Below are 26418 nucleotides of genomic sequence, written 5' to 3' on the forward strand. Positions count from 1 at the left end.
TAAGAAACATTGATGGTGCACTAAGGGAAGGTGAGTTCTGGAAAATAAAAACTTATGGTGAATTTTAGACATTTTGAAAATTTGTGATGAATTTAAGGGAAATGTTAAAAACTTATGGTGAGTTTTAGACAATTTCCCTATATATTAAATACTACTAGGAGTTATTATAACATGACATGTGGCTAATTTTCAAAGGTTAATACTGATAATAGACTGATAAGAGTTTAAGGCACATGCAGTCAATAATAAATGTGATGTTAGATCTCCAGAGAGATAAATGGCTCTGTCTCTGTTTCTGAGCATCAAAATTCCAGGAGATGGAAAACCAGGAAGAGGAGAAAAAGATGGTTCCGGAGGTGGTATTGAGTTCTGGCCATAGGATGCCAGCGCTAGGCCTGGGAACAGCAGCCCTCCCCCTCCCTTCCAATCGGCTTCTCTCCTCCATCTTCGTTGACGCCATCAAGCTTGGCTACAGGCATTTTGACACTGCTTCCCTGTACCAGACTGAAGAGGCTCTAGGCCTAGCCATAGCCGAGGCACTCAAGCAAGGCCTGATCGCTGGCCGGGACGATCTTTTCATTACTACCAAGTTGTGGTGCACCGACGCCCACCCCAATCTCGTCTTCCCCGCCCTCAAGGCATCTCTTCAGTTCTGTATTGGTCTTAGAACTTTTGCACTAATCAGATTTATAGGTTCATTCTGATGTGCTAACTGTTTGATTTTTTTATAGGAAACTTGGGCTGGACTACGTAGACCTCTATCTCGTTCATTGGCCTGTAAGGGTGAAACATGAAGCTCACCCTATCCGTTTTGCAAAGGAAGACATGCTCCTCTTCGATATGAAGGGGACATGGGAAGCAATGGAGGAGTGTCATAGTCTGGGCCTTGCCAAATCTATTGGTGTCAGTAACTTCTCTTGCAAGAAACTCTCTGATCTTCTGGGTCATGCCTCTGTCCCCCCTGCAGTGAACCAGGTACTTCACATTGGCATACACATGATGACAAATGACTATGAATGACAAACTATGATCATGGGGTTCTGATGAAACTGATGAAAATGCAAAAATTTCAGGTAGAAATGAATCCTACATGGCAACAGAACAAACTGAGGGACCTGTGCAGAGAGAAAGGGATCTATGTGGCTGCATGGTCACCTTTGGGAGCAAATGGAACTCCATGGGGTTCACATAGGGTCTTGACCAACCCACTTCTGAAAGATATTGCCATGGCCAAGGGGAAGAGCCCTGCACAGGTATTGAAATATAAATACAGTTCCCCAACTGGTTCATTTCCACCATATGTTCAAATTGACAAACATTCTATTTACATGCTATTATGTTAACAGGTTTCACTGAGGTGGATTTATCAGCAGGGAGTGAGTCCCATTGTGAAGAGCTTCAACAAGGACAGAATGAATGAGAACCTTCAAATCTTCGACTGGGAGTTGAACGAGGAAGAATTGACAAAGATTAACCAGAAAATTCCTCAAGAGAAAGGATTAAGAGGAGAAGCATTTGTTTCTCTAAACGGCCAATACAAGTCACTAGAGGAACTTTGGGATGGAGAAGTGTAACATATGATCTTCCCTGCAAGTATGAACAAGAAGAAAACTTGTGAAATAAATAGTTCTCTTGTCAATTTTCTCTTTCTGCATTGGTTTTGTTAGAACATAAGAGAGAAACAGAAAGTAAAGTTCAGGTAAAGTTTTGCACAAATTTTGTGAAATTCCTTAACTTTTTCTCAACTTTCTGTTTCTCTCTTATTTTTTATCAAACCAAATACAGCATTATTTATCTAACACATATCAAACTTGTTGTAGCATTTCAATTGACAAAGCCTGACTTGTTTTAATAGAACCCAGGACTTTTTCCCTCACAACTCTGAAATTTAACAGGGAAAACAGTTGACCTATTTTTTTCCTTTTAAATGAAGAAAATGGATTTAATGGATTGAAATGCAAGTTTTGTATTTAGATTAAAGAGCATTAGGTTATTGCCTTGAAGGAATAAAACAAAAACTGAACTTTGGAACCCTCAGTTTGATTTTTTCAATACAACTCTTCAATCTTGAGTCAGCTTTGCCCCATGGAAACTGGAAAGCATAAAGTTGTTTCAATTTTCCGACAGAACAATGCATGACGTTTGCTTCTTTTTATTTTGATGTTCAGTTTAATTAATGAGGGCAAGCTGTTATAAGTCAGATTCATCAATCCCAACTAAAAGCATCAAAGCTCTTGTAGTGCAGCTTCAGAGAGACGGATGCAACAATTATTACTACTTTGAGCAAAGTAGAAAAATTAATACAGCAATAAATGCTATAAATAAAGCGGGCTTTTATGGGTCAAACCCAGTAAAATTTAAAACCAAAGCCTCCATCGAATCAGTCCGATTTTAGAACATAAGACAGTTGACAATTGACATTGAATAAGTATGGCAACAAGGCCGGTTCAGGGCAGGGATTATATTTGCTGTTTTCGATTCTGATTTTGAAATAAATTTGTCTTTGATTTAGATTCCTGTCAGAGATAAAAATAAAAGAAATTTTTTAAAATATAAAAATATCTTTAATATATTTTGATAAAATGATATTATATATGTATACATTTAATATATATAATTGGAATCGTGGCAGAAGTTCACACCCTATCCCTATCAATATCCATCCTTGACCCATTGGGTTAAAGAAGCTGAGCATCGATGGAGATGAGGAAATTGCCATCCCTAACACTGAAACAAAAAAATATAGTATATGTTTGGTATCGATGCTGCAGTTGCAGCACCGTTTTCTTTATTTTTGTTTGGAATTATTGCTGTCAGGTAAGATGTTTCCTGGAGCAACAACTCTTTTTATTTGGTACCAATGCTCCAGGAAACGTTTTCAGCACTGGTATCCATTGTCCAGTGCCACATCACTGCCCTATTACAGCTTTAGGAAATGCCAGATTAAGTATTGCTCCAAGTCATGGCTTCTCGATTTTCAAGGCATGGCTTGAAACAAACAAATGCCCATTTCCTGAGACACCGTTTTTTCCGATATGGCGCTGTTGCTCCAGGAAATGGCAATGATGCCAAACAGCCGCATAAAGTTCGGGTTGGGGAAGTGGGCTTCGTTCGAGAAAAGTAGAATTGTTTCATGCCTATTGATGTTGACTTCTTATCACAATTAACTGGAAAAGAAAAGCTGTGGGATTTAAACCAAATTTGAAAAGATTGACAGGCGGGATCACAAATCGTCATCTCCATTTCTGAATTAGACCTTCAGTTTGAGGATTATGTCATTCTGGAAATTGTCATGGTAAGCCACTGAGGTTATATACTTCGTATATTCCACTTGGTTGCTCAAGTATTCCCTTTGTTCACTGGCAACACTTTAAACACCTTTAGTTGGCTGAGGCATCCATCAGATTCGTCGTATATGGGGTAATGGAGGATGTGATACTAAAAGCATTTACCGAATATGTCAATACTGGAATCGATATAATGGACTGCCATTAAAATCTTAAATTTACTTGAAGGTGTTTAAGAGTAAGTTCTACAGTTGCAAAGCCAAAAATGCCCTGAACATAGTTTGCAAAACCATTAGAATTCATGACGTTAGAATCATCTAAAGTCTAAACCCAAACCAAATGCACATAACAATAAGTTTGTCATTAACAAATTAAGGGCTTATTTGGCATCAATTCTGGAAATTCTCAAAATCAGAATCAGGTTGGCGTTGCCCTTTTCCCTGAAATCAATTCTCTAGTTGAATAATACATAAAACCACGTCAGTTCTAATAAATAAGTGGGGTTGAAAGTTGAAACTACAGAGTGTTTAGAACTTAAGTTTAGGCAACCAGTTAGACAAAGACCTACCATTCCAAAACAAAGATTACAACTGAGGAACAATAAGTGAACCACCAATATCGGTTGTAGCCATAGAGATCAGCTAATATGGATGGTTAAAACAAAAAGAACCTTTGGTCCAAAAGACTACCCATCCCTCTTTTCCGCCCATTAGGTGCATTTTGTGCTTAGAAAAAAATTTCAGAATGAAAGGATTCCCTCAACTCATCAAATCACTGTGCTTCATTGACCAGAAAAAAAAAAAAAATCTACTAACAAAAGCGGAAAAGACCAAAAAATAATGGAGAACCGATGGAGTCCACACCTAGGACAATTAAGAGATTAACGTAGAGTTTGAAAGTAGGAGAGAATTGGTTCTACAAAAGCCCAAGTCCAAATGAGAGTAGAACAAACAAAGGGGAAGAAATAGAAGACTACCGAGACTTCTTACCTAAGAGATCGACAGGCGCCGAAGAAGATGACAACCCTGATGGTATTGATACAGAGTGCCATTGAGAACAATATGAACAAGGGAAAAACATAAATGGGATTGGGGATTGGGTTTTTTCGAGTGCTATTTTGAGGGTTAACGAGAATTACCATAAAGCCCCCATTTTCACGTGACAAAGTCATACATGTTCGTGTTAAAAAAGCCATAGCGAGAATTGTGTTTCTGGAGAATTGACAATTCTCAAAAGTGATTTTTTTTCACTTCTCAAAATCATGCTTCTGGAGAGATTTTCATCCCGTTTTGAATGAAAAACGATCATCTTCTTGAACCAAACATGATTGTCATCCCGAAAATCAAAAGAATCACCAAAATTTCTAAGTAGTGACGCCAAACAAAGCCTAAGGTGCTATTTTTCAAGTCTTTTTAGGAATATCTTCTCTCAGCCTAGATAGTAAAAAGATGTAATGAACTTTTGGGGTCTTGTGTTTAACAATCTAGACCGTTTGGTAAGTATCCTAGCTTTCCATGATTTATAGAGCTATTAAATGAAACATTTTAGGTGAAGAAAGACAAGAACTTTTTGCTATTTTGGACTTATATGAGCCTTTTAGGGGATAGATCTTTCTGATTTTGTTGCCAATCAAACAGAGAAAGACCAAAAGAACGCATGAAAAGATTTGCCACACACCTCCAAGTTGGTAAGGTCTCTTGCTGGTTATAGTGAAGGCTCGAGTTAGGATCAATTCCAGAGTTCAACAGGGTGGGAGAGATGGTTCGGACTTCAGAGGATGGGCTATCCCCATTGTGTAGCCCCTGGTAGAGAGATTGTTGTTTCTTGATGTTCAAATTTGTCCACCATGACATTCTCAAAATAATGCAATTCACTTCCTTGAATTGCAATGCCAGCAGTGCAAAATCATTACTACTGTGATCTAGTTATATCACACTATACAACAGATCTACGATTCTTATGAGCTATGACAAAGTGCAGCAATTAAAAAAAGAAAGCATACAAAAATTAGTCCTAAAGAAACAAGATCCAGAAACCTGCTATACAGGTGATGGCAAAACAATACATCTTCATTTTGGTCAAATGAGCAAACACATTTCCTCATTGGAACTGACAAAAACTGCTAAATGTCAGAGTTCATATACAGTTAGATTTCAAGTGTAATTAAGCATGAAATGTCCTATTGCAACATTAATGCGTTGATCAAAGGCTTCAAGAAGAAGCATCTCATATCCTAGCAAATATAAGAAAAACCCTAGACTCTGAACCTGGTCAATGTAGCAATTTTCTAACGAGGGAGCATACCCTATGTTCTTCATTCTCCACTGCAAGCCATAATCAGTAAGGTAGAAGACAGCTAACTTTTTGGATTTTGGGTACCATCTCAAAGGATTTCAAGAATTTCAATTTTAACCATTTCAGGAATCAAGATGAATCCATTATTTTTCACACTGATATACAAAGTGATAAATGCATATCACTTATCATGTGAAAATGTAATTGAGGTTATGGTCCCTTATCCCTGCATGACAAATTTAAGAGGAATCCTAGCAAGCAATGCAGGAGGGCTGGCACTGGACATGATGCAACACATGGAAAGGTACTCCGAAATGAACTCCTCACGGATCTCCAATGCATAACCGAACTAAACAAGAAAGAAAATTAAGAATAGAAGAAAGAAAACATTATCTGGAGAAGTGCAAATTTCTCATGTTTTTTTTAATGTGATTCAAGGCAAATATTGACTCTTAATGGTAAACTTGGGGAAAGGTTAACCAATTTCGTTTGGATTTGTTTTTATGTGGATCTTGTTACAAAAAAAAAAAAAAAAGAGAGATCCATCCATCACTTGGAAGTTTGTACCCTTTTGAAAAAGTTAGGGATCTGGTAGTGATATAATGAGTCTGAAATTGGTGCATGGAAAACGCATCCTTTACCCTGAGGTACAATTGACAGTGCCAAAAAGTTATTCTCACTGGTCCTGTAAATACATAATTATTTCACCACGCAGAAAAAATTGCAAGGAAAAAATTCACAGATGAACTAATGCCTTCATAGGATAAAAAGAAAGGGATAGAAAAAGAAAGAAGAAACCCAGAGGAACAGTCATTGAGCACCCTGACAGGGAGCAACCCTGCACATACATCACCTCCCGACCACATATATGTAGAATAGAAGAAACTCGGTTGATGCCAAGAATGCTTCCCAAGACAGAAGCATGTTATGTAAACCAAGAGCTCTAGATAGTTTCTAAAAAGGTTTTAGTTGCAAGCCTAGCTCATTAACACGGAAACAGATAATACTGAATGCACATCCTTTATCTGAACCCCACAAAGCTGTTTTTTTTACCAATTAACAAGGTAAATTATGAAGAACAACTGTTTAACAGTGTTTCCCGCATGATACATAGTTTCAAATTATGCCTAAGCCATTGAGAATTATGCTAATAATGGTCAATTCTTTATTTTCCTTCGAGAAAGATGTCAAGCAGCTAACTACAGAATTTGATGAATGGAGTGCAATGTGCCGAATGCACCACTTCTTGACAAACTAACAATAAGCCATATGTTTTTTTTTTTTATCTGTGATGCTCTAGGAAAATATAGATTTTTTTCTAGGCAGTAAAATTATTTTCTATGGAGTCACACGCAAACAGAGAGTCAACTACTTGTTCAGAGGACAAAAGTTTTGTTTACAAATGTTCTTTAGAATTAATTGCTAAGGCTCAGCTTGGAAAGACTGCAAATACAAATATGTACAGTGCAAATACATACAAAATAATACAAAATACAATGTTTTGCACTCTACAAGTACATATTTATATTTGTACTCCTTCTAAACTGAGCCTAAGCCACAAAATGATCAGTTAAGTGGAATGTGTGTCAGTAGCCAGTCTGGCAAGTCTCAGTACAGTGAAGATGAACAACATTTGGTCAACAGGACTACCAAAGAAATAAAATATAGAACAAAATTTTACATATGTAGTATCTTAAACTAGTTGATCCTATTACTTCCCCAGAACTATGGAGGCATTTGTTAACATAGTTATGTAGTTATGTGTCATTGCATACTTGCATTTACATTTTATTATGATGTGCTGAAACTTTAATATAAAACATAACATAGCTACATATATGAAAGGTTAACTTCCACTAAACTAAATTATCTGCATACAAAAATTAGTGAGATGCCTCTTGCCATCAACCATAGAATAAGAACCAGATTTCCAATCTCTCATTAATATTAATACAGCAACTTCTCAGGATTATTAAACAAATTGATCTCTGTCAGATGGCAACCTATACGTGCGAGTGATACGGATCTGTAGAAAAAGTAATGGATTTATCTGTCACTGCAGGAAAATAGATAGAAAATGACTAATATGACATCTCAAACAAGGTTCAAAATTTCAATACGATATGTCAGATACAGGGCATATTGTATTTTATTGGTGGCTATCCAATACTCGAAACACAAGGCAAATGGCCTTTTGACCCATTTCAGGGGGTAGGTAGGCCTAAGACCTACCCCTAACCTATTTTTGAAAAACAAAAGCTAAAAAATCCTCGAGTTAGGTACGGAGTACCGATACACCCCTTCCAGCGTATCGAGGTGTATCAATACTCTGAACCTTGATCCCAACCTCATCATTCAAGGTTCGGTTGATCAGATTTACTACCTTAATAGATGGATGCTCCATTAACTTTTTAATTCAATCCTTGAACACCAAATGGATCCAACACAATTGGCTCCAATATAGACCCAAGGGAAAGACTTGTGACAGAAAATACAAGGATCATAAGTGATAGATATTTAGACAACCACATTCTTGGGTTGATGCTAACATCTCCCGACTAAAAACAGACTGGGTCTGGATACTTATAGACCCCATCCCAATACAAGCAAGAATGAGGCATATTAACAAATTACCTGCTCATAGAAAATGAGGTTTGACACAAAATATAGTCAGCCATGGTCCAGATATATCGATAGAGACCTCAAGGCCACCAGTTACTAACTCCTACATGGATGTAAGAATGCATGTGATTGAATAAGTTACCTGTGCAAATGCATAAATTGCTCGAAGAATTCTAGCATAATCAGTACCAAGCATTTGAATAACGACATCTGCCAGAAATGTTCCCCACAGCCTGCGTAAGAAAACAAGGGACAACACAATCTTATTGTGTTTAATTAAAAAATCATAGGAAAAGTACACACGGTAGAGGAAAATGTAAGCAAATGGTATACACACATCAATCACTTTACTTGAGACTAACCAGTCTTAATTATTGTCCATCTGTCCTCATGTTAGTGAATTGAGTAAGCCAAACTTGCAATTGTTTTATCCAAATAAGAATCTTCTTTTGATAAGAAATTGTAATATGCATTACCAGAAAAGAAAGCTCCTTGGGGAGATACGGACTTGGTTGTCTAGTTCAAGATCATAAAAGAAAGCTCCTTCTCTTCTTTTTTTGTTGGATAATATGTGGTTTAGGTTCTTATTCAACAGAGTAAGTTTAAGTTCATAGAATCTCAATAATGATATGGTCCATTGCAGTTTTCCACCATGAACAACCAGGCAACTCCCTAAAGAATCACACTGAAGAGTGAGTACAGGAAAAACGAGGGAAAAAGGTACATTTTGAGGCTAATACAGATCATATAGCTTAGGCCCACAAGACAATAAAGAAAACATAAGTGAGCCAACACTTAGACAGCCTAGCCCAATATACTTAATTATTACAACATATAATGTATAGGGTGGGGCCAGCTTTGCAGTTGTTGCATTGGTGTTTGTTTGTTGATTATAGGCCTTGTCTCTGTGTTTATTAACCAGCCTTGTTGCCTTGGGTTGTTGAACAATAGAGGTGTAAAGTGGGCCGTGCCGGGCCAGCACGGCACAACCCGTGGGTGTCAAGGGCCGCCGCCCTCCCCGGCGAAAATTCTAGGGGTCGGCTCGGCACGGCCCATGGTCCAGGCCGGTGGCATGGCACGGGCCTAGGCCGAGCCAGGTTGCAGACCATGCCATGGGCTTGGGCCATGCTAGGCTGGGCCACAAGGCGGGCCTTGGGCCTGGGCCAAACCAGGCTAAACTGAATGGATATCAAGATACGTATAATAACGAATTTACAATTACCCAAAAAATAAATAAATAAAAGTATAAAACAATTCAAATAGGATTTAAGAATTTTACTTCATTTAAATTTGAATGAATAATGATACAAATTACAAAGCATACAATTATACAAATATTGAAATTATGAAATATACAATGGTTGGATACTTCATACTTGGATGAATGAAATATGAAAATGGAATAAATTAATAAAATATAAAAAAAATACAATATAGACTATATAGTTACAAATTGGAAATACAAAATTACATTAATAGCAAATAAATTAAATAAAATTAAAACAAATTTACAATAATTTGAAAAAAATAAAAAATCGTGGGTTATTTGTTAAAATTTACAATTTAAACAAAATTTTCATATACATTATGATGAACCAATCGAGGGCTAGCTCGTTGGTGTGTTAGCTAGGTTGCTCCAGCATTGACGCGGAATCAAGTCCCACAACCAGCACTTTGGGGAAAGGGTAAAGGGGAAAGTTATGGGTGATTAATCAAAAAAAAAATATACATTATAATGAAAGCATTCACACACACTTTCATCATCTACTTCAAGTAAAAAATGAAATATCCGGTGTATGTAGTAGTATCATGCCCTCCTTTGTCTAGTAATTGTAAAGTTGTAATCTATATTCTACATCATGATTCATGACTGCATCTAGCCAACCTTGGTATAGTGGTAGTGTGGTACATGCAGGTCCTGCACTAAAACAACTAAACAAGATCCGATGGAACTGTAGCCTATAGACACCAGAGGGGTTAGTAGGTCACGGATAACGTGCCATGGCGGGATTGGCGGCGAGAAATGTTCTCCAACTTCTCCCAATATTTTTAAAATTTATTTTCCATTATTTCAAAAATTCATTTAAATTGTGGGTTATTTCTTCTTCCTTCTCATGTGTGAGAAAATGTCTAGTCAAATGGCCAGTACCACCCTTGCTACAATAGCTAAAGTCTTTTCTACATTTTTGGCAAACTACTCTTTTTCCCTTCCCCTCAACATCCTCTATTTTAAATATTCTCCAAATCGAGCTACTAAACTTGGGGTTTTGGGAAGAGATGGCCATTTTTTTTCAAATTCTAAAAAATAAAAATTAATTTGATTGGACTTGCCTCGGATTGCCAGCTCAGAATCCCAACTTGATTTCAACGGTTAAAGCCTTTCAACGTGACAACGTCCAAGGCTCCAAGCCTCCCAAATTGCTCACTTGGAGAATCAGACAATCAGCCAATCAAACTAAGAGACTATGATATCAGAGTCCACTCAGATTGCAAAGAATGTATGAGAGATTGAGAAAGACTGAGAGACTGAGAGAGAAAGACTGAAGAGATTAAGAGAATAACTTAATAAGAGAATTGTTGAATGTTGATTGTTGAATTTGTGCGATAAGAAGAATGGTGGAGGATAGGGCTATTTATAGGAATTGAAAATCATTCAATTGCCCAAAATACCCTAAAAACTAACTGTTTTTTAGTTGTTGGGAGGGATATTTTGCTCATTGTAAAGTTATTTATAACTTTACCCAAAAAGCCCCCCTAAACTAGTTGTTATATAGCTGTTGGGGGGCATTTATGTCATTTTTTCAACCCCCCATAAGCAAAATACACAAATACCCCCCTAATATGGCTGTTTATAGCTGTTGGGTGGGGGAGGCCCAACGGCTATATTCTAGTCTGCTCGTGCTCGGCCCGCTATAGGCCCCGCGGGTCGTGACGGGTCATGCTGAGGGCCGTGACGGCACAAGGTCCGTGGACCTCGAACCCCGGGCCCAGCACGGCATGGGCCTTCGTGCCGAGCCTGGCATGACCCGTGGGCCTCCATGCCATGCCGGGCCGAGCCAGTCCAAAAGCGTGCCAGGCAGCCCGGCCTGATTTACACCTCTATTGAACAATAGTTCCTCACTTAAGTGTTTACAGCTGTCTGTTTTCAGTCAACCATGCTGTTTCCGCCTTGGCCTCTTGTCACAGAAGCCAAAAACACTATCCTGTTCGTGAGTTCTCATGGTCACAGATCAGTTGGTGACCATATCCAATCTCAATCAATCACCCCATTGGTTCTCAGACTAAAATTGGGCATTGAAGTAAGTTCCTAAACATTGATTTCTGATTTTTTTTCAGTTCTCATTTCCTTTTGTTGTCGATCTATCAGTCATTGTTAGAGCTTCCCTCTTTTGTTGCAGACACCAGTCATGCAATCAAGAATTTTTTGCTTATCCCTGTATTAAGAAAAGGTATTCAGCATTCAAGTTTTCTTCTTTTTTAATACCATTTTGATTTTGTTTTTCTTTTACTTGAATTTCTTCATCAAGACTCGAGTCTGCTAAAGTGGGATTAATGGGATGCTTTTTTTGTCTTCAGTTGAAATGAGTTTAAGAAATGATTTTCTAGGTTGACCCAAACCCAATCTTTAGTCAATTTCAGGTTAGTTCAGGTTGGGTTGGGGTTGGAGGTTCAACACTTGGGGTTGGGTTAGGGTTGATTTCAACTTGACCTAATTGATTATAACCACAGAGGCAAGGAATATTATCTAAATCATTATAAGCATCCCATTCCCAAAAAGGTAGCTACATCATTGAACAATGATATAGCCAAGTAAATCCAAATCTCTCCACTAAAGCCAAGAAATGAAGAGCAACAACCACAAATAATTGAAGGCCAGATGCTCCTTTGTCTTGAGCAGTCTGGTGTTCTCTTGATTAATAAAATAGTTTGTATTGCTTATCAAAAAAATAAACAACCACAAATAAGCATCATGCTTCCAAGGCAGATAATTTGCATGATAAAAGTAGTGGCTGAAATAAATGAATCCTTACAATGGACCAAGTAACATCATTATGCTTCTAAGCCCCAGATATCTTGATGCTGCACTAGCAAAACCCTGTTCATAGCTTACACTATGAGAAATCTTCATTTAACACAGAAATTGAACATGGAACAATATTCAATTGTCCAAAAGGAAGAAAAAAACATAAATATGAGCATTTGATGGCATATTGATCATCATAATTTGATGACTATAAGTTGAGTTGGCAATACTTGTTATTTTTGTAATAGTATCAAAACAATGCTGATATTTTGGCATAATCTATAACAGATTTTACCTATATATTGTTAAGCCTTAAATATCAAGAAAAATCTCTCAAAGATTTTGTTCAAAAAAAAGCAGGACTCAAAAAATATGTAAGAGAACTTGCAAATAAATTTATAAACTTCCATCTGTTAGGTTTACTGAATAGCCCTTAAAGCTTTGTCAGACTTTCAAAGAAAATTAAAGAGTTCCAAATATGCTTAGAAAAGTGAGAGAAAATAGAAAGGTATACTGATGCTGACTGGGTCAGTTCTATGTCTGATAGGAGGTCTACCACAGGCTATTGCACTTTTCATGGGGGTAATCTGGTGACATGGAAAAGTAAGAAGCAGACAGTCATGGCGAGAAGCAGTGCAGAGGCAGAATATAGAGCTATGGCATATACTGCTTGTGAATGGCTAAGGAACCTTCTACAGGAGATAGAATACAATATTAACACTCCAATGAAGCTCTATTGTGACAATCAGGCTGCAGTTCGTATTCTTCTAATCCGGTGTTTCATGAAAGAACCAAGCACATAGAGGTTGACTGTCACTTTGTGAGAGAGAAGGTGTTGAATGGAGTGATAGACACTGCATATGTTAACACAGGAAACCAGTGGGCAGACTTATTTACAAAAGGGTTGAGTCGGGGAAGAGTGGACTACATATGTAACAAGTTGGGATTAAATGATATATACTCACCAACTTGAGGGGGAGTGTTAGTGTAGGGGTATTTCTGTCTTTATACTTATGTTAAGGTTGCTGATCTGTAATATTATATTAGAACTAGTGTCCCTCACTTAAATAAGGGCACATGTGTCTTTTCCATTATATTAATAATATAAAACATGTTTGGCCGAATGGGAGAAGTATCTTTTCCCTAATTCGAACCAGACTTTTCTTCTCTCCTTTTCTCCTCCTTTCTCTCTCTCTTTCTTCCTTCTTTCTTCTTCTTTCTTCTTCTTTCTTCTTGGTTGTTATCAGACTAATAGAACTCAAAGGCAGGCCGAATTATAATAAAACCAAAACTAAAATAGAAAGTTAATAACACCATGACTCTAGAAAGAAAATTAGAATGTGAGAACTCAACCATAAGAACTGATAGTAGTGAATATGGATAGGAGAAGCATGGAGAATCCAGGATCTTCAGGAGTAGGAGTCTTTAGGAATGAAAACAGTCATGTTATTGCTATGTTTTTAGGCCCAATTGGAGTATGGCATTCTCTAAGGGCAGAGATGATTGCTATTTTGGAGGGTGTGCAGCAGGCAAGAGCATGAACTTGGGTGACTCAAAGGTGGTGATAGGGTGCTTGCTGAATGATGAGACAGCTTTGTGGACCTTTAGAAGAGGAACTTGGAAGTTTAAATGGCTGAAAAGAAGTACTCAAGTAAAAAATCCAATGTGTACAAAGGTCTACCAACTGTATGGTTGATCAATGGTAATGCAAGGGGTGATTAGAAACCAGTTATTTTGTAAGCTTTGCACATTTTACTGTTCATATTAATAAAATTGGTGGTTACTTATCCAGAACTCACGTCTCAATAAAACTGCAGCACAATTATGTTTTGGGCTACCCACCCTAAGGTAATCACTGTTAGGACCACAACATGTGGGACATAGGCAGAGAGGCTAGGGAAGCTGGTTACAGGTTAGAATAGGGATACAGACCCTGTGAAACCAGCAATGAAAATGTTGATTGGCTCTGCATCTTGCATCATGTGTATTCAAATATCATAAGCTGACCAATAGATGTCCTGATGGTAATCTTCCAACAAAATTTTAAACAAGGTAATGCATGTGCTCATGAAATGTAACATTAAAAATCATATGCACGAGAGCATGCCACATCACCAATTTGTTACCTGTCTTGCTGCGAGCAAGGCTGCTTTAGATTCCAGATTAATAGCTGCTAATTGTCCACCCTGAAAGCCAGAAATTAATAAAATAAAAAAGGCCTGTTAGTTGGTATACATGAAACATAATGTTGTTCTGTGCTTGTATTTCTTTTTTCCTTTTGAAAAAAGGTAAGACATTATATAGATTCTCCATGGTGAAAGATTTACATATATAATTCATGTGCAGAGACGAACTATACACAACTTAAGATCATGGCTTTCATTCCAGTTGTAATTCACAAGATCAACATCTGCAATTGATAAAAAAATGTTGTGTAATATGTGGATGAAGCTGTCCTAAAGTTAGAATATGATTCTGTTGGTGTGATGTACAGAATAGAAGAGAATAGGAAAGAAACCCGATGGAGGAAAAATCAATCTCTCCAAGTCAGCTACTTTTTATATGAATGCCATGTTTAATCTGCCCCTACATAAGCTTGGATAGATCTAGACATAATGAAGTAAAAGAAAATGATACAAAGACCCACTCTATTGCCACCTAACAGAAGCTAATTCACCCCCTCTGCCTGTTTCATGTGCTTTGACAACAGGGAACCAGTGAACCACCTTTGCATCCACTTGTATTTCATTTGAACATTTTGATACTACTTTTTGAGAGTGCTCGATTTGATTTATTCTAACCTAAGTACATGATTGGCCTTTTATTAGCATGGACTAGTGGCCCTTGGTAAGAGAGGAAGGATTAATGTATTGTACATTGATCAATACAATTTAGAGGTGCATACTGATCAAAAAATATATAATTTGGAGGTGTATGGGCAATCAAGGAAAAGAAAAAGAAAGTCCTACTAGGCAGTACATGATGGGTAAAGAAGGGAGAATTAAGGATCTAAACTATGAGAGAAAAAAATCAGATCTGAAATAGAGAAGAGAAAGAGAAAGAGGGGGAGGAAAGAGAAGGATTGTAACTTAAAGGATGAAGATATAGAAAATATATAGAAAGAAGAAGAATGGACAACTTTCATTAAATCAGCTCTTAAATTTCAATATAATACTTTCATTTACAGACTCAACATAAGGGCTCAGAACTCCCTTTTACAGAATCCAATTTGGACAATGAAACCAACTAAATATGATTCTAATTGCTTCAAAAGTAAGATAAACTCATACGAAGCCACATGCTGACAACCCAATTTGCCAGCAGCTCAGTCCCATCTGAATAGATCAAGTTATAGCTCTCTTTTTTATTTTGAAAATCTTTTTCTAAACTCAAAAGGGATAGTGGTCTAAGTCTCTTATTGTATCTCCCCATTGTACATCCTCTGGTTGTACAGAGGTTTTTCTTCTCTAAAGAAAATCATACTTTACCTCTTGTCAAAAACAAATGCACTTTTAACTAAAAAAAAAACTCTAAATACCCACTACTAATCCTGCTAAAAGTAGACAAAGAAATAAATAATTCATACTAAGCCAAGAGAAAAAAAGACTCAAATCCTATTGTAAACTGACACCCTATTAGTAAAACTGCCATTACTCCCTCAAAACAATAGTTTAAAGTTCTGAGACGAAGCCTTGAAAATATGTTGATATAAACCTCAACTTCTCAAAATTCCAAATGACCCTTAATGTTCGTGATTAACCTATCTCTATGACACCAACTAAACTATTTTTTAGAGAGAAGGAAAAGTATATAACTCTTAAAAAAATCAAATTGATACCTATCAAAAAAAATTCAAATTCACCAAAAGCAAACCACTGAAAAGATATGATATTTTCATTGGGCAACAGATCATAAGAAAACTAATTTCTTTCTCCATGGGTTCTTTTCCTTTTCCTTTATCAGCATCAACAAGAGAAAGAAGCATGTGTACTTTTCAACAGAGATACCACCCACTCCAGCATATCAGTCCCAATCATAGTTGTCAAGGCGACACCTAGGCGATAAGGCATTCTTGGAGGGTCGCCTCGCTCAAACACCTACATATTTATATGTAAGACACCACACAATATTTTATATTTTTATTTTATGTTATTAATAGTATCAGACCAAATTATTCATATTATGGGTTTATAATATTAATATTGTTATTCTTATACTAGTTTCTTTTTGTTATTTTCTTATTTGTTTGGGTTCTATCGAGACACAAATCAGTGACATAGCCTTGAACCCTTTAGGACTTTAAAACCTGAATTGATAAGTAAAAAATAACTTGAGATTTTATCCAGTTGACACACAAGAACAATCAATAGGACTTCTTCTTCCCTTTCTTATTTTTCTACTCATAAATATGTTCAATTTCTATCTATCGATGTGGGTTTTATACTTATTTCATGAGAATTATGGTGACTATTAGTTAAAGATCATTACTTGTTACTATGAAACCTAGGGATCTACCCTAGGATTTATGCTTTTTTTATTTTAAAAAGAACTCATCACCTAGGCGACACCTAGATGCCTGCCTAGGCGACTAGGCAACAAGGCACCCCCTTATCACCTAGCTTAGCCTTGGAGCCTTGAAAACTATGGTCCCAATGGATTGCTAAGTACAGATCTTTGAAAGCAGTTCAATTGGTCCAAGTGTAAAGGATTAGTTATCTAATTGGTCACTCATTATGCAGAAATAATTCAGTTGCTGACCCCTCCATAAGGTGTTTTTTGAAAATTACTTACATTCTACAACATGAATTTTGAAGTTAATTTCATCTTGTTCTTTATTTCTAGATCATTTACTCATAATGCAGCAAATTATTAAGTTGCATAACACTTCCCATGATGGTATTACAAATTTAATAATCGTTGTTTGTTCAACTGGTAGCCCATGTCTGTCAAGGATTGCCAGAAGTTTTTACAGACCTTCAGGGTAACAGTACTTTTTATAGCATTGTTAGGGTGGGTGGCTCATCTAGAATTGAAATTGAGGCACCTCTTCAGCACCTCAAGCATGCTTCATCCTTTGGTAACAGAAACAGACCAAATTGACAGAACCCTTCTTTACTAGTTGAATCACTTAAAACCCCTATAAATGAATGCAGACACTGCAAGAATCATTTATTTTTCTCTGCAATACCAATCTCTAAAATTATGAAATAATCATGCAGAAAAGTATAATGTACCAAAAATACAAAACAGGCTTTTTTTTTTGAGAAAAAGGTAAAGCAATTCATTAAACAAACTGAAACAGATAATAGACCTACCCAATAAGGTACTAGACGAAATAGAAAAAAGAATTATCAGAACTGCTGTCACACAGAACACGTCTGCTGGGTTCTACCTCCCTTCCTTTCTGTTGGTGTTCGGTCTGCCTGTTAGACTGATAACAGTCAAGGAAGAGAGAGAGAAGAGAGGAGAGAAAGAGAGAAAAGAGAAGAGCAGAAGAGAAACAAGGAGAAAAAATTCTGGTTCGAATGAGAGAAAAGTTCACTCTCCCATTCGGCCAGATGTATTTTATATTACTAAAATAATGTGGAAAAGTCACATATGTGCCCCTACTTAAGTTAGGGACATTAAATCTAACATAAACTTACACATCAGCACCTAAACACAAGCACAACTACAGAATTACCCCTACATAAATCGACACCAACACTCCCCCTCAAGCTGGAGAGTATATATCATATAATCCCAGCTTGTTACATATGTAGTCCATTCTCCCCCGACTCAACCCTTTAGTAAACAAATTTGCCCACTAGTTTCCTGTGTTGACATAAGCAGTGTCTATCACTCCACTCAGCACCTTCTCTCTAACAAAGTGACAGTCAACCTCTATGTGTTTAGTTCTCTCATGAAACACTGGATTAGAGGAAATGCAAACTGCAGCCTGATTGTCACAGTAAAGCTTCATTGGAGTATCAACAATGTATCCCATCTCCTGTAGAAGGTTCCTTAGCCACACTAATTCACAAGTAGTATGTGCCATAGCTCTATATTCTGCCTCTGCACTGCTTCTTTCTATTACTGTCTGCTTCTTGCTTTTCCATGTCACCAGATTACCCCCAAGAAAAGTGCAATAGCCTGTGGTAGATCTCCTATCAGATACAGAACTGACCCAATCAGCATCAGTATATCCTTCTATTTCAAGTTTTCCACCACTTCTGTATATCAAAATGCAACCAGGAGCCCCCTTTAAATACCTTACAATCCTTATAACCACATCCCAATGTGGAACCAGAGGATTCTGCATGAACTGACTTACCACACTAACTGTGAATGAAATGTCTGGCCGAGTGATGGTTAAGTAGTTCAGTTTACCTACCAACCGTCGGTATCTGCCAGGGTCTTCAAACACTACACCCATATCACTGCTCAACTTGGTGTTTGTTTCCATAGGAGTTTCAGCTGGTTTAGCACCTAACAAACATGTTTCTTCAAGCAAATCAAGAGCATATTTCCTCTTACACAAGTTAATACCATGCTTGGACCTTGCTACTTCTATCCCCAAGAAATACTTCAATTTACCAAGGTCCTTTGTCTAAAAATGTTCTTGTAGAAAGATCTTCAACCTATCAATGCCCATTTTATCATTCCCGGTAATGACAATATCATCTACATACACCACTAATAGGATCTTCCCTGCCTGAGAGTCATGACAGAAGACGGAATGGTCAACTTGGCACTGTTTCATACCAAACTTCTTTACTACCTCACTAAATCTGCCAAACCATGCTCGAGGAGACTATTTAAGCCCATAAATGGCCTTCAATAGTCGGCACACCTTACCATCCTCCCCTTGAGCAACAAACCCTGGTGGTTGCTCCATATAGACCTCCTCAAGCAAATCACCATGCAAGAAGGCACTCTTGATATCAAGCTGATAGAGGGGCCAATCATACATCGCAGCAAGAGAAATCACAACACGTACTAAACCAATCTTAGCAACTAGGGAGAAAGTCTCTGTGTAATCAATACCATAGGTTTGGGAATACCCTTTGGCAACCAATCTAGCTTTCAGCCGCTCTACACTACCATCAGGTAAATGCTTAACCGTATAAACCCACTTACAACCAACAACCTGATTACTAGGAGGAAGAGTGGTAAGTTCCCATGTATGATTATGAGCCAGAGATGAGAGTTCTTCCATCGCACGACACCATCTTGGAGAGGCAAGGGCTTCCTGGACATCCTTAGGTATAACAACAGAGGATAACAAAGAGATAAACTGGCGATGGGAAGTCGAAAGGTGAGTCAGTGAAGCATAATTAGAAATAGGATGAAGGGTACAATTGTGCTTACCTTTCCGCAAGGCAATGGGAAGATCAAGATCAGATACTGGGGTCAGGGCTGGTGTGGTAACAGCTGCCAGATCTATTGACGATGATGAAGCTAGAGGAGGTGCCAGTACATGTGGGCAATGTGTATACATGTGATGGATCGGTGGTCGTTCAATAGGTGGTGGCACCGGAGACAAAGACTTGGTCACTACGGGAACAAGAGGAACAGAGTCCACAACTGGAAGAGGAAGAGGAGGTGATGAGGAGGAAGAAACATCACCAGACCCCAAGAAAAATGGACTAGACTCAAAGAAAGTAACATCAGCACATACAAAGGAACGTCAAGAGCTAGGGTGATAACACTTATACTCTTTCTGAGTCCGGTAATATCCAAGGAAGATGCACTTAATAGACTGTGCATCTAACATGTCCATTCCTGGCCTCAGATTATGAACAAAACAAACACGTCCAAAAACTCGAGGAGAGGAAACGGAGACAAGGTAAGAAACAATGTGGTTGGGGAATGACCATCAAGGATAGACGTGGGCATCCAGTTAACCAGGAAGCAGGAAATAGGCACTGCATCACTCCAAAAGGATTTGGGAACATTCATGTGATGCATGAGGGACTGAGTTGTTTCCAAGAGGTGACGATTCTTTCTCTCAGCCACCCCGTCTTGTTGTGGGATGTAGGTACATGAAGTCTGATGGATAATGCCATGTTGGTCTAGGTAGTCCTGAAATGATGAAGAGAGATATTCACGGCTTTATCAGAACGAAAAATTTTAATATGAACACCAAATTGGTTGCGAATCTCAGCATAAAACTTTTGGAAAATGGTAAACAATTCACTTCTTTCTTTCATTAAATAGAGCCACATCATCCTTGAATAATCATTGACAAAAATGACAAAATATTTATATCCATTGTATGACATCACTTTATAAGGACCCAAAACATCTGAATGAACCAAAGAAAAAGGACTCAATACACGATAATCAACTCTAGGACTAAAGGGAACACGATGATGTTTCCCCAACTGACATGACTCACAATCCAAAACAGAAAGACTCAATGAAAGAACCAAAGACTTCAAAACTTTCAGTGAAGGATGACCAAATCGACAGTGCCACTGGAGAGGAGAGAGGGACGATTGGAGAGCTGTTGACATACTTCCACCACCATCAAGATAATACAATCCACCAGCTTCATGCCCTCCACCAATCTTCATCCCCGTCTTAAGATCTTGAAAAACACATGAAGAGGGGTAAAAGGTAATTGAGCAATTAAGAGACTTGGTCAACTTACTAACAGACATAAGATTAAAAGGAAATTTAGGGACATACAAAACTAAGGATAGGGATACAGGGTCCAGGTCAACATTACCCACACCACAAATGGAGGATGTGGAACCATTAGCAAGGATAGCAGATTGTGATGTTGAGCAATGAGAAAACACACCTAGAGTTCCAGTCATGTGATCGGAGGCTCCAGAATCAATAATCCAAGGATGGGGTGTAGATGCCAGACAAGCCATACCTGAGTGTGCGAGAGTGGTCGTGTTCTGCTGAGATGTGGCCTATACTAACCTCTCATACTCATCCCGAGGAATACTCATCATCTCCTTCCCAGCAACATCTGTGGATGTAGGAGGTATCTGATCGGCTAAATGGCTCTCCTGTCTGAAGCTACTGTCACTGGTCATGGCATGATTAGTCCAAGTTGAAAGTGGACCATGCAAGTCATAGCAATAATTGATGGTATGCCAATCCATACAACAGTGTGTACACCTCCTTGGACCTCTACCACGGGCTCCCCCTGAATTTCGACCTCTAGTACGACCACCACCATGGTTATATGTAGGTCCGCTACTACCACTCTGGCCATATGCCGGTCCAATACTACCACTACGGCTAGACTGAGCTCCCCGAGCTCCACCTCTAACACGGCCTCTAGATACTACTAGGGCTGATCTATCGGAAATATTAGGGTTCTCAATAGATCCAATGGAAATCCTCCTGAGTCAAGCAAACACCTCTTCCAAGGAAGGGAGAGCTAACCCTCCTAGTATTTGAGCCTGCACTGGTTCATATTCAAAATTCAGCCCCACCAAAAACCGAGTCACATCAAGTTGTTCTCTCTATTGTTGCTGAATTTTGAGGTGATAAACATTCAATTCATTACGAATGTTTCTCATACTAGCATAGTACTCCTCAAGACTCTGATTACCCTATTGTAGATTAAAGTATTCCTGGTGCAACTGATATACTCTAGTTGTGTTGTCTTGACCCAAATACAACTTCTTAGCATGGTCCCACACTTCTTTGGCAGTATCAAGGAACATGAAATTTACACTAATCTTGGGTTCCATACTATTCCATAACCATGTGATGATCTATGCATCTGCCTGCTCCCAATCATCATACTCAGGAGAATTGGTGGAAGCTTTTTCATCCCTTATGTGCTTCACCTTCTTCTTTGCCTTGAAAAAGACTTCTACAGATTTGACCCAACTACACCTGATTTCAGCACTTACTGCTGCTGCAAATTGCACTTTCTACACCACAAACCCAACTCCATGACTGCCTGAAACTTCCCAACACTGTTTGAGGAACACCCCCCCTTCGAATCACACTGAAGGGTGCACAAACTCTAACACTCTACAATCTGAAATCCCACCATACAGTCTGAAATAGACTTCTCATTTGATTCACATCAAAAAAAATGCATAAAACCTCTTACCTTATCATCGAAAATCAGACCACACAAGACACCCACTGCACCACATGAATCAGCCCTCTTCTCTTCATCGATTAGGGGAGGGCTTCTTAGAAACTGCAGCAACCGACCACAAACACCACAACTGGAGGCACAAAAACCTCCAAGGGAAGAGGGCGATCACTCCTTTTCAGCCCTGTCCCTTATCTCTAGCTGATGGCGAAGAAAATAAGAGAAAACCCTAGGCTGGGTGCGCAGATAACAGAATTCTGGGCAGATCCGATTTGCTTAGTTCAGCTCTGATACCATGTTAGTGTTCGGTCTGCCTGTTAGACTGATAACAGTCAAGGAAGAGAGAGACAAGAGAGAAGGAGAGAAAGAGAGAAAGGAGAAGAGCAAAAGAGAAACAAGGAGAAAGATTCTGGTTCGAATGAGAAATAAGTTCACTCTCCCATTCGGCCAGATGTATTTTATATTACTAAAATAATGTGGAAAAGTCACATATGCCCCTACTTAAGTTAGGGACATTAAATCTGTAGAGAAGATGGGCCGAATGGCCCATAGGCTGTTACTGTATGTTATCTTTATGTTCTTCTCTGTAATGGGCCTTATTCTGGGCCCATACTCTTTTATGTTCTTCTTTTGTAATTTCTTGTCCAACTAAGGACCTCTCTTGTAATTACTAAAAGATTAACTTAATAAAAGTGTATTAGAGAGTTAGAGGGAGGTTATGTTCGAACTCCTCATCCTCTAACTCTTCTTGCCGCAGCTCTCTCTTCTTCTCTAATCTTCTCTTGCTAGTTTTCTTTGTTTCAAACACAGTCCCTACTTCTAGGACTGTTTTTCAACTTGGTATCAGAGCAGGCCACTGCTTGGTGTGTCCCTCATGCGGTTCTGGTCCAGCCAACTACATGAGGAGGTTCTAGGGCTGAGAGTTTACAGTCATCCGCCTGATTCTTGGAGGTCATTGGAGGGTTCCCAAGCTTCTACACACTTGGAGAAAGGTTCGGTGACCAGGAAGAATCAGAGAACAAGTTGCTTTGCCTGATTTAAAATCAGAGAAAAGGGTTTTCGAAGTCATCCTAGAGGACAAGTGTTCGGCCTGGTTTATTGTAAAAACCAGAGACTCTCTTACAGTAAGTCTTTGCTCAGTTGTTTCTGGGTTAATTTTTCACTGTTCTGGACTGTTAAAAAGGCCAAAGTTTCTTTGGAAACAGTACAGCTATTCGGCTATCCTCTGGTCTGATTTAATCTAGAGATTTCTGGGTTGTTTTTATTTCTTTTCTGGACTGTCAAGTAGCCGAAATACCCCTGGAATCACTGCTGCTGAGACTGCTTCATTCGGCCACAGTTGTTGGACTGCTCCTACCCAGAAATTTATGGGTTGCTTTGGAGGTCCTATTCGGTTGATTATTGGGTTGGGAAGTTGCTGAGACTGTTAAAACTAAGTGGTACTAATCTCATCTTCATTCCAGCCCCTTCTTGAAGGCTGAAACAGTAAACAGTGCCCTATACTTTGAAGGCTGAAACAGTAAACAGTGGGCTGTTAAGTATTGCACACTGAGTGTTCGACAGAAGGTCTCTCAAGGACTATAGTCTTTTGTCTTCCTCTTTGGGACATCGGCTGTTAGAATCTGAAATACCTTGTGTTTGGAGGTTGTTGGGTGTCTTTTTTGGAGGCTGAAACAGTAAAGAAATAACTATCACCGAACTTTGCATGATGGATTTCTCAAACTTTGAAAACAAGAATAATGCTGAATACGGGCAGATTTTGGGAACCCCAACCGATTCTATGCTACCTGTAACTACAGTCAAGCTTGATGGGACCAATTACTTAGCTTGGTCACAATCAGTGAAAATCCATATTTGTAGCAAAAGGAAAATGGGGTTTTATTTCTGGGAGCAAGAAAGCTCCTTCAGAGGATGATCCATCTTATGAGAGATGGGTACAAGAAAACTACACTGTGATTGGGTGGCTTGTGAACTCAATGCAGCCACAGATCAGTCAACATCATCTATGGATGAATTCGGCTAAAGAGATCTGGGATAGTGTTGCAGAGACTTATTCCCAGAAGTTGAATGTTGCTAGAGCTTACAAACTGAGAAGTGATGTGAAAAATCTAAGACAGGGGGAGAAGTCACTTGCAGCATACTTCTCAATCTTAAAATCTATATGGCAAGAGATTGATTTGATAGAGGCTATGACTTGGGATACCCCTAAGGATGCTGAAACATACAGGAAATTGGTTGAACGGAATAGGGTGTTTGAGTTCTTGACAGGGCTGAATTCTGAATATGATATTACAAAGCAAAACATCTTGTCCAAGGAAGATGTTTCATTGTCACAAGCATATACTCTGGTCAGCAGTGAAGAAAGTAAAAGGCAAGTGCAGGTTCAAGGAGTTGGTATTAATGATCATTTTGCAAATATGGGAATTAAACCCAAAGGGGTTACAGAAGCTCACAGTGGCACAGGAAGGAAAGAAGTGGTGTGTGAATATTGTAAGAAGCCGAAACATTCAAATGACAAGTGCTGGAAGTTGCATCCCAATCTTGTACCTATCAGATTCCAGAAGAAGAATGATAGTAGAAAGACAGGAAGTGCACATGCAGCCAAAGGCACAAATACGGAGGTTGAATCTACCAGTGCACAGTTGGCAGCCATGAAATCTGAATATGAGAAGTTTGGAAAGATGATCAGTCAGCTTGAAGGTGCATCTTCATCATCCATCCCTTCTGGAAGTTCAGCCACCATTGCATTTGCTCACTCAGGTATAAGGGCTTCCGCTAACCATGCATCCACCTCAGGTAAACACAAAACCCCTTGGATCATAAACTCAGGTGCTTCTGATCACATAACCAACCTTTCCACTTTATTTGTTTCATATGATTTACTTCCTGGCCGTGACAAAATCACCTTAGCTGATGGTTCTCTTGCCCCTATTTCCGGCAAGGGAACTGTCAAGGCTACAGACTCCTTACTCTTATCTTCCACTCTTCATCTGCCTAAATTAAATACCAATTTGTTATCTGTAAGTAGCCTGACCAAATCATTGAATTGTTGTGTAACATTTTTCCCTTCTCACTGTGTTTCAGGACCTGAAGTCTCAGAAGGTGATTGGGAGTGGCCATGAAGCGAATGGAATATACTTGCTCGACACCCCTAGCCAATGCTTTGATCATCCCAAGAATGTTGCTTTTGGTTCTACTTTTTCAGAGTCTGTTAGTCAAATTATGTTGAATCATTGTCGGTTGGGTCATTTACCTTTTTTTGCTTTAAGCCATTTGTTTCCAAAACTGTTTAAGGGAGTCTGTGTGTCCAGTCTCAATTGTGAGTCCTATCAGTTGTCAAAGCATTGCAGAAAAAATTACCCTGTGAGCAATAAAAGATCCTCTTTTCTTTTTCATATTGTGCACTCTGATGTGTGGGGGCCATACCATTTATCCTCTATGGGGGGTTACAGATATTTTATCTTGTTCATTGATGACTTCTCTAGATTCACCTGGATATACTTAATGAAATCCCGGGATGAAGTCCCAAGACTTGTGAGGCAATTTCATGAGCTTGTTCTAACTCAATTTGGTACCAAAATTAAGGTTTTCAAATCTGACAATGCAAAAGAATATTTTGAGAAGAGTTTATCCTTGTATCTTTCAGACATGGGGGTTATTCATCAAAGCTCCTGTGTTAGAACCCCTGAACAAAATGGAGTTGCTGAGAGGAAAAATAGACATATTGTTGAAGTTGCAAGGAACCTTTTGTTTGCCTCACATGTTCCCACAAGATTTTGGGGTGATGCTGTACTTACTGCTACCTATCTCATAAACCGTATGCCATCCAGGGTTCTAGGGTTTAAATCCCCCTTCAGTCTTCTTCATCCAGACAAGGATCTCTTCCCAATTCCTCTTCATGTGTTTGGCTGTACCTGCTATGTTCACATTCCAAGTGTGCAAAGACACAAGTTTCAACCGAAAGCCCACAAATGTATCTTCCTTGGTTACTCCCCCACACAAAAGGGTTATTGCTGTTTTGATCCAAAGACTGGCACCCGACATGTCTCTATGGATGTTACCTTTAATGAACTTTCTCCTTTTTATGGTTCCTCTCAGGATGGACTTTGTCCACAGGGGGAGAGTCTGTCACA

General features: G+C 38.6%; 2 protein-coding genes across 3 annotated transcripts in view; one reads left to right on the top strand and one right to left on the bottom strand.

The window, feature by feature from the left end:
- Window positions 1–275: 275 nt before the first annotated feature.
- On the top strand, window positions 276–1639 carry LOC148855385 (rhazimal reductase 1-like). Its single transcript, XM_088982806.1, has 4 exons — window positions 276–649; window positions 732–975; window positions 1074–1253; window positions 1347–1639. The coding sequence occupies exons 1-4, from the start codon at window positions 318–320 to the stop codon at window positions 1572–1574; spliced, it is 984 nt and encodes a 327-aa protein (XP_088838932.1). The 5' UTR covers window positions 276–317; the 3' UTR covers window positions 1575–1639.
- A 5575-nt stretch (window positions 1640–7214) lies between these two features.
- LOC148855386 (uncharacterized) overlaps window positions 7215–26418 on the bottom strand; it is a 47253-nt gene continuing 28049 nt past the window's right edge. The window contains exons 9-12 of one of the 2 annotated variants that reach the window (XM_088982807.1): window positions 14355–14414; window positions 12236–12300; window positions 8347–8437; window positions 7215–7608 (exon numbers count right to left, since the gene is read on the bottom strand). In XM_088982807.1, coding sequence (XP_088838933.1) covers window positions 7555–7608; window positions 8347–8437; window positions 12236–12300; window positions 14355–14414 — 270 coding nt within the window. In that variant the 3' untranslated portion in view covers window positions 7215–7554. Of the gene's footprint in view, window positions 7639–8346; window positions 8438–12235; window positions 12301–14354; window positions 14415–26418 lie in introns of both variants that reach the window. The other variant, XM_088982808.1, reaches the window with a different exon arrangement.

The sequence above is a fragment of the Nelumbo lutea genome, chromosome 4 (assembly GCF_056320005.1).
Source record: "Nelumbo lutea isolate HS-2025 chromosome 4, American lotus-T2T, whole genome shotgun sequence".
Lineage (NCBI taxonomy): Eukaryota > Viridiplantae > Streptophyta > Magnoliopsida > Proteales > Nelumbonaceae > Nelumbo > Nelumbo lutea.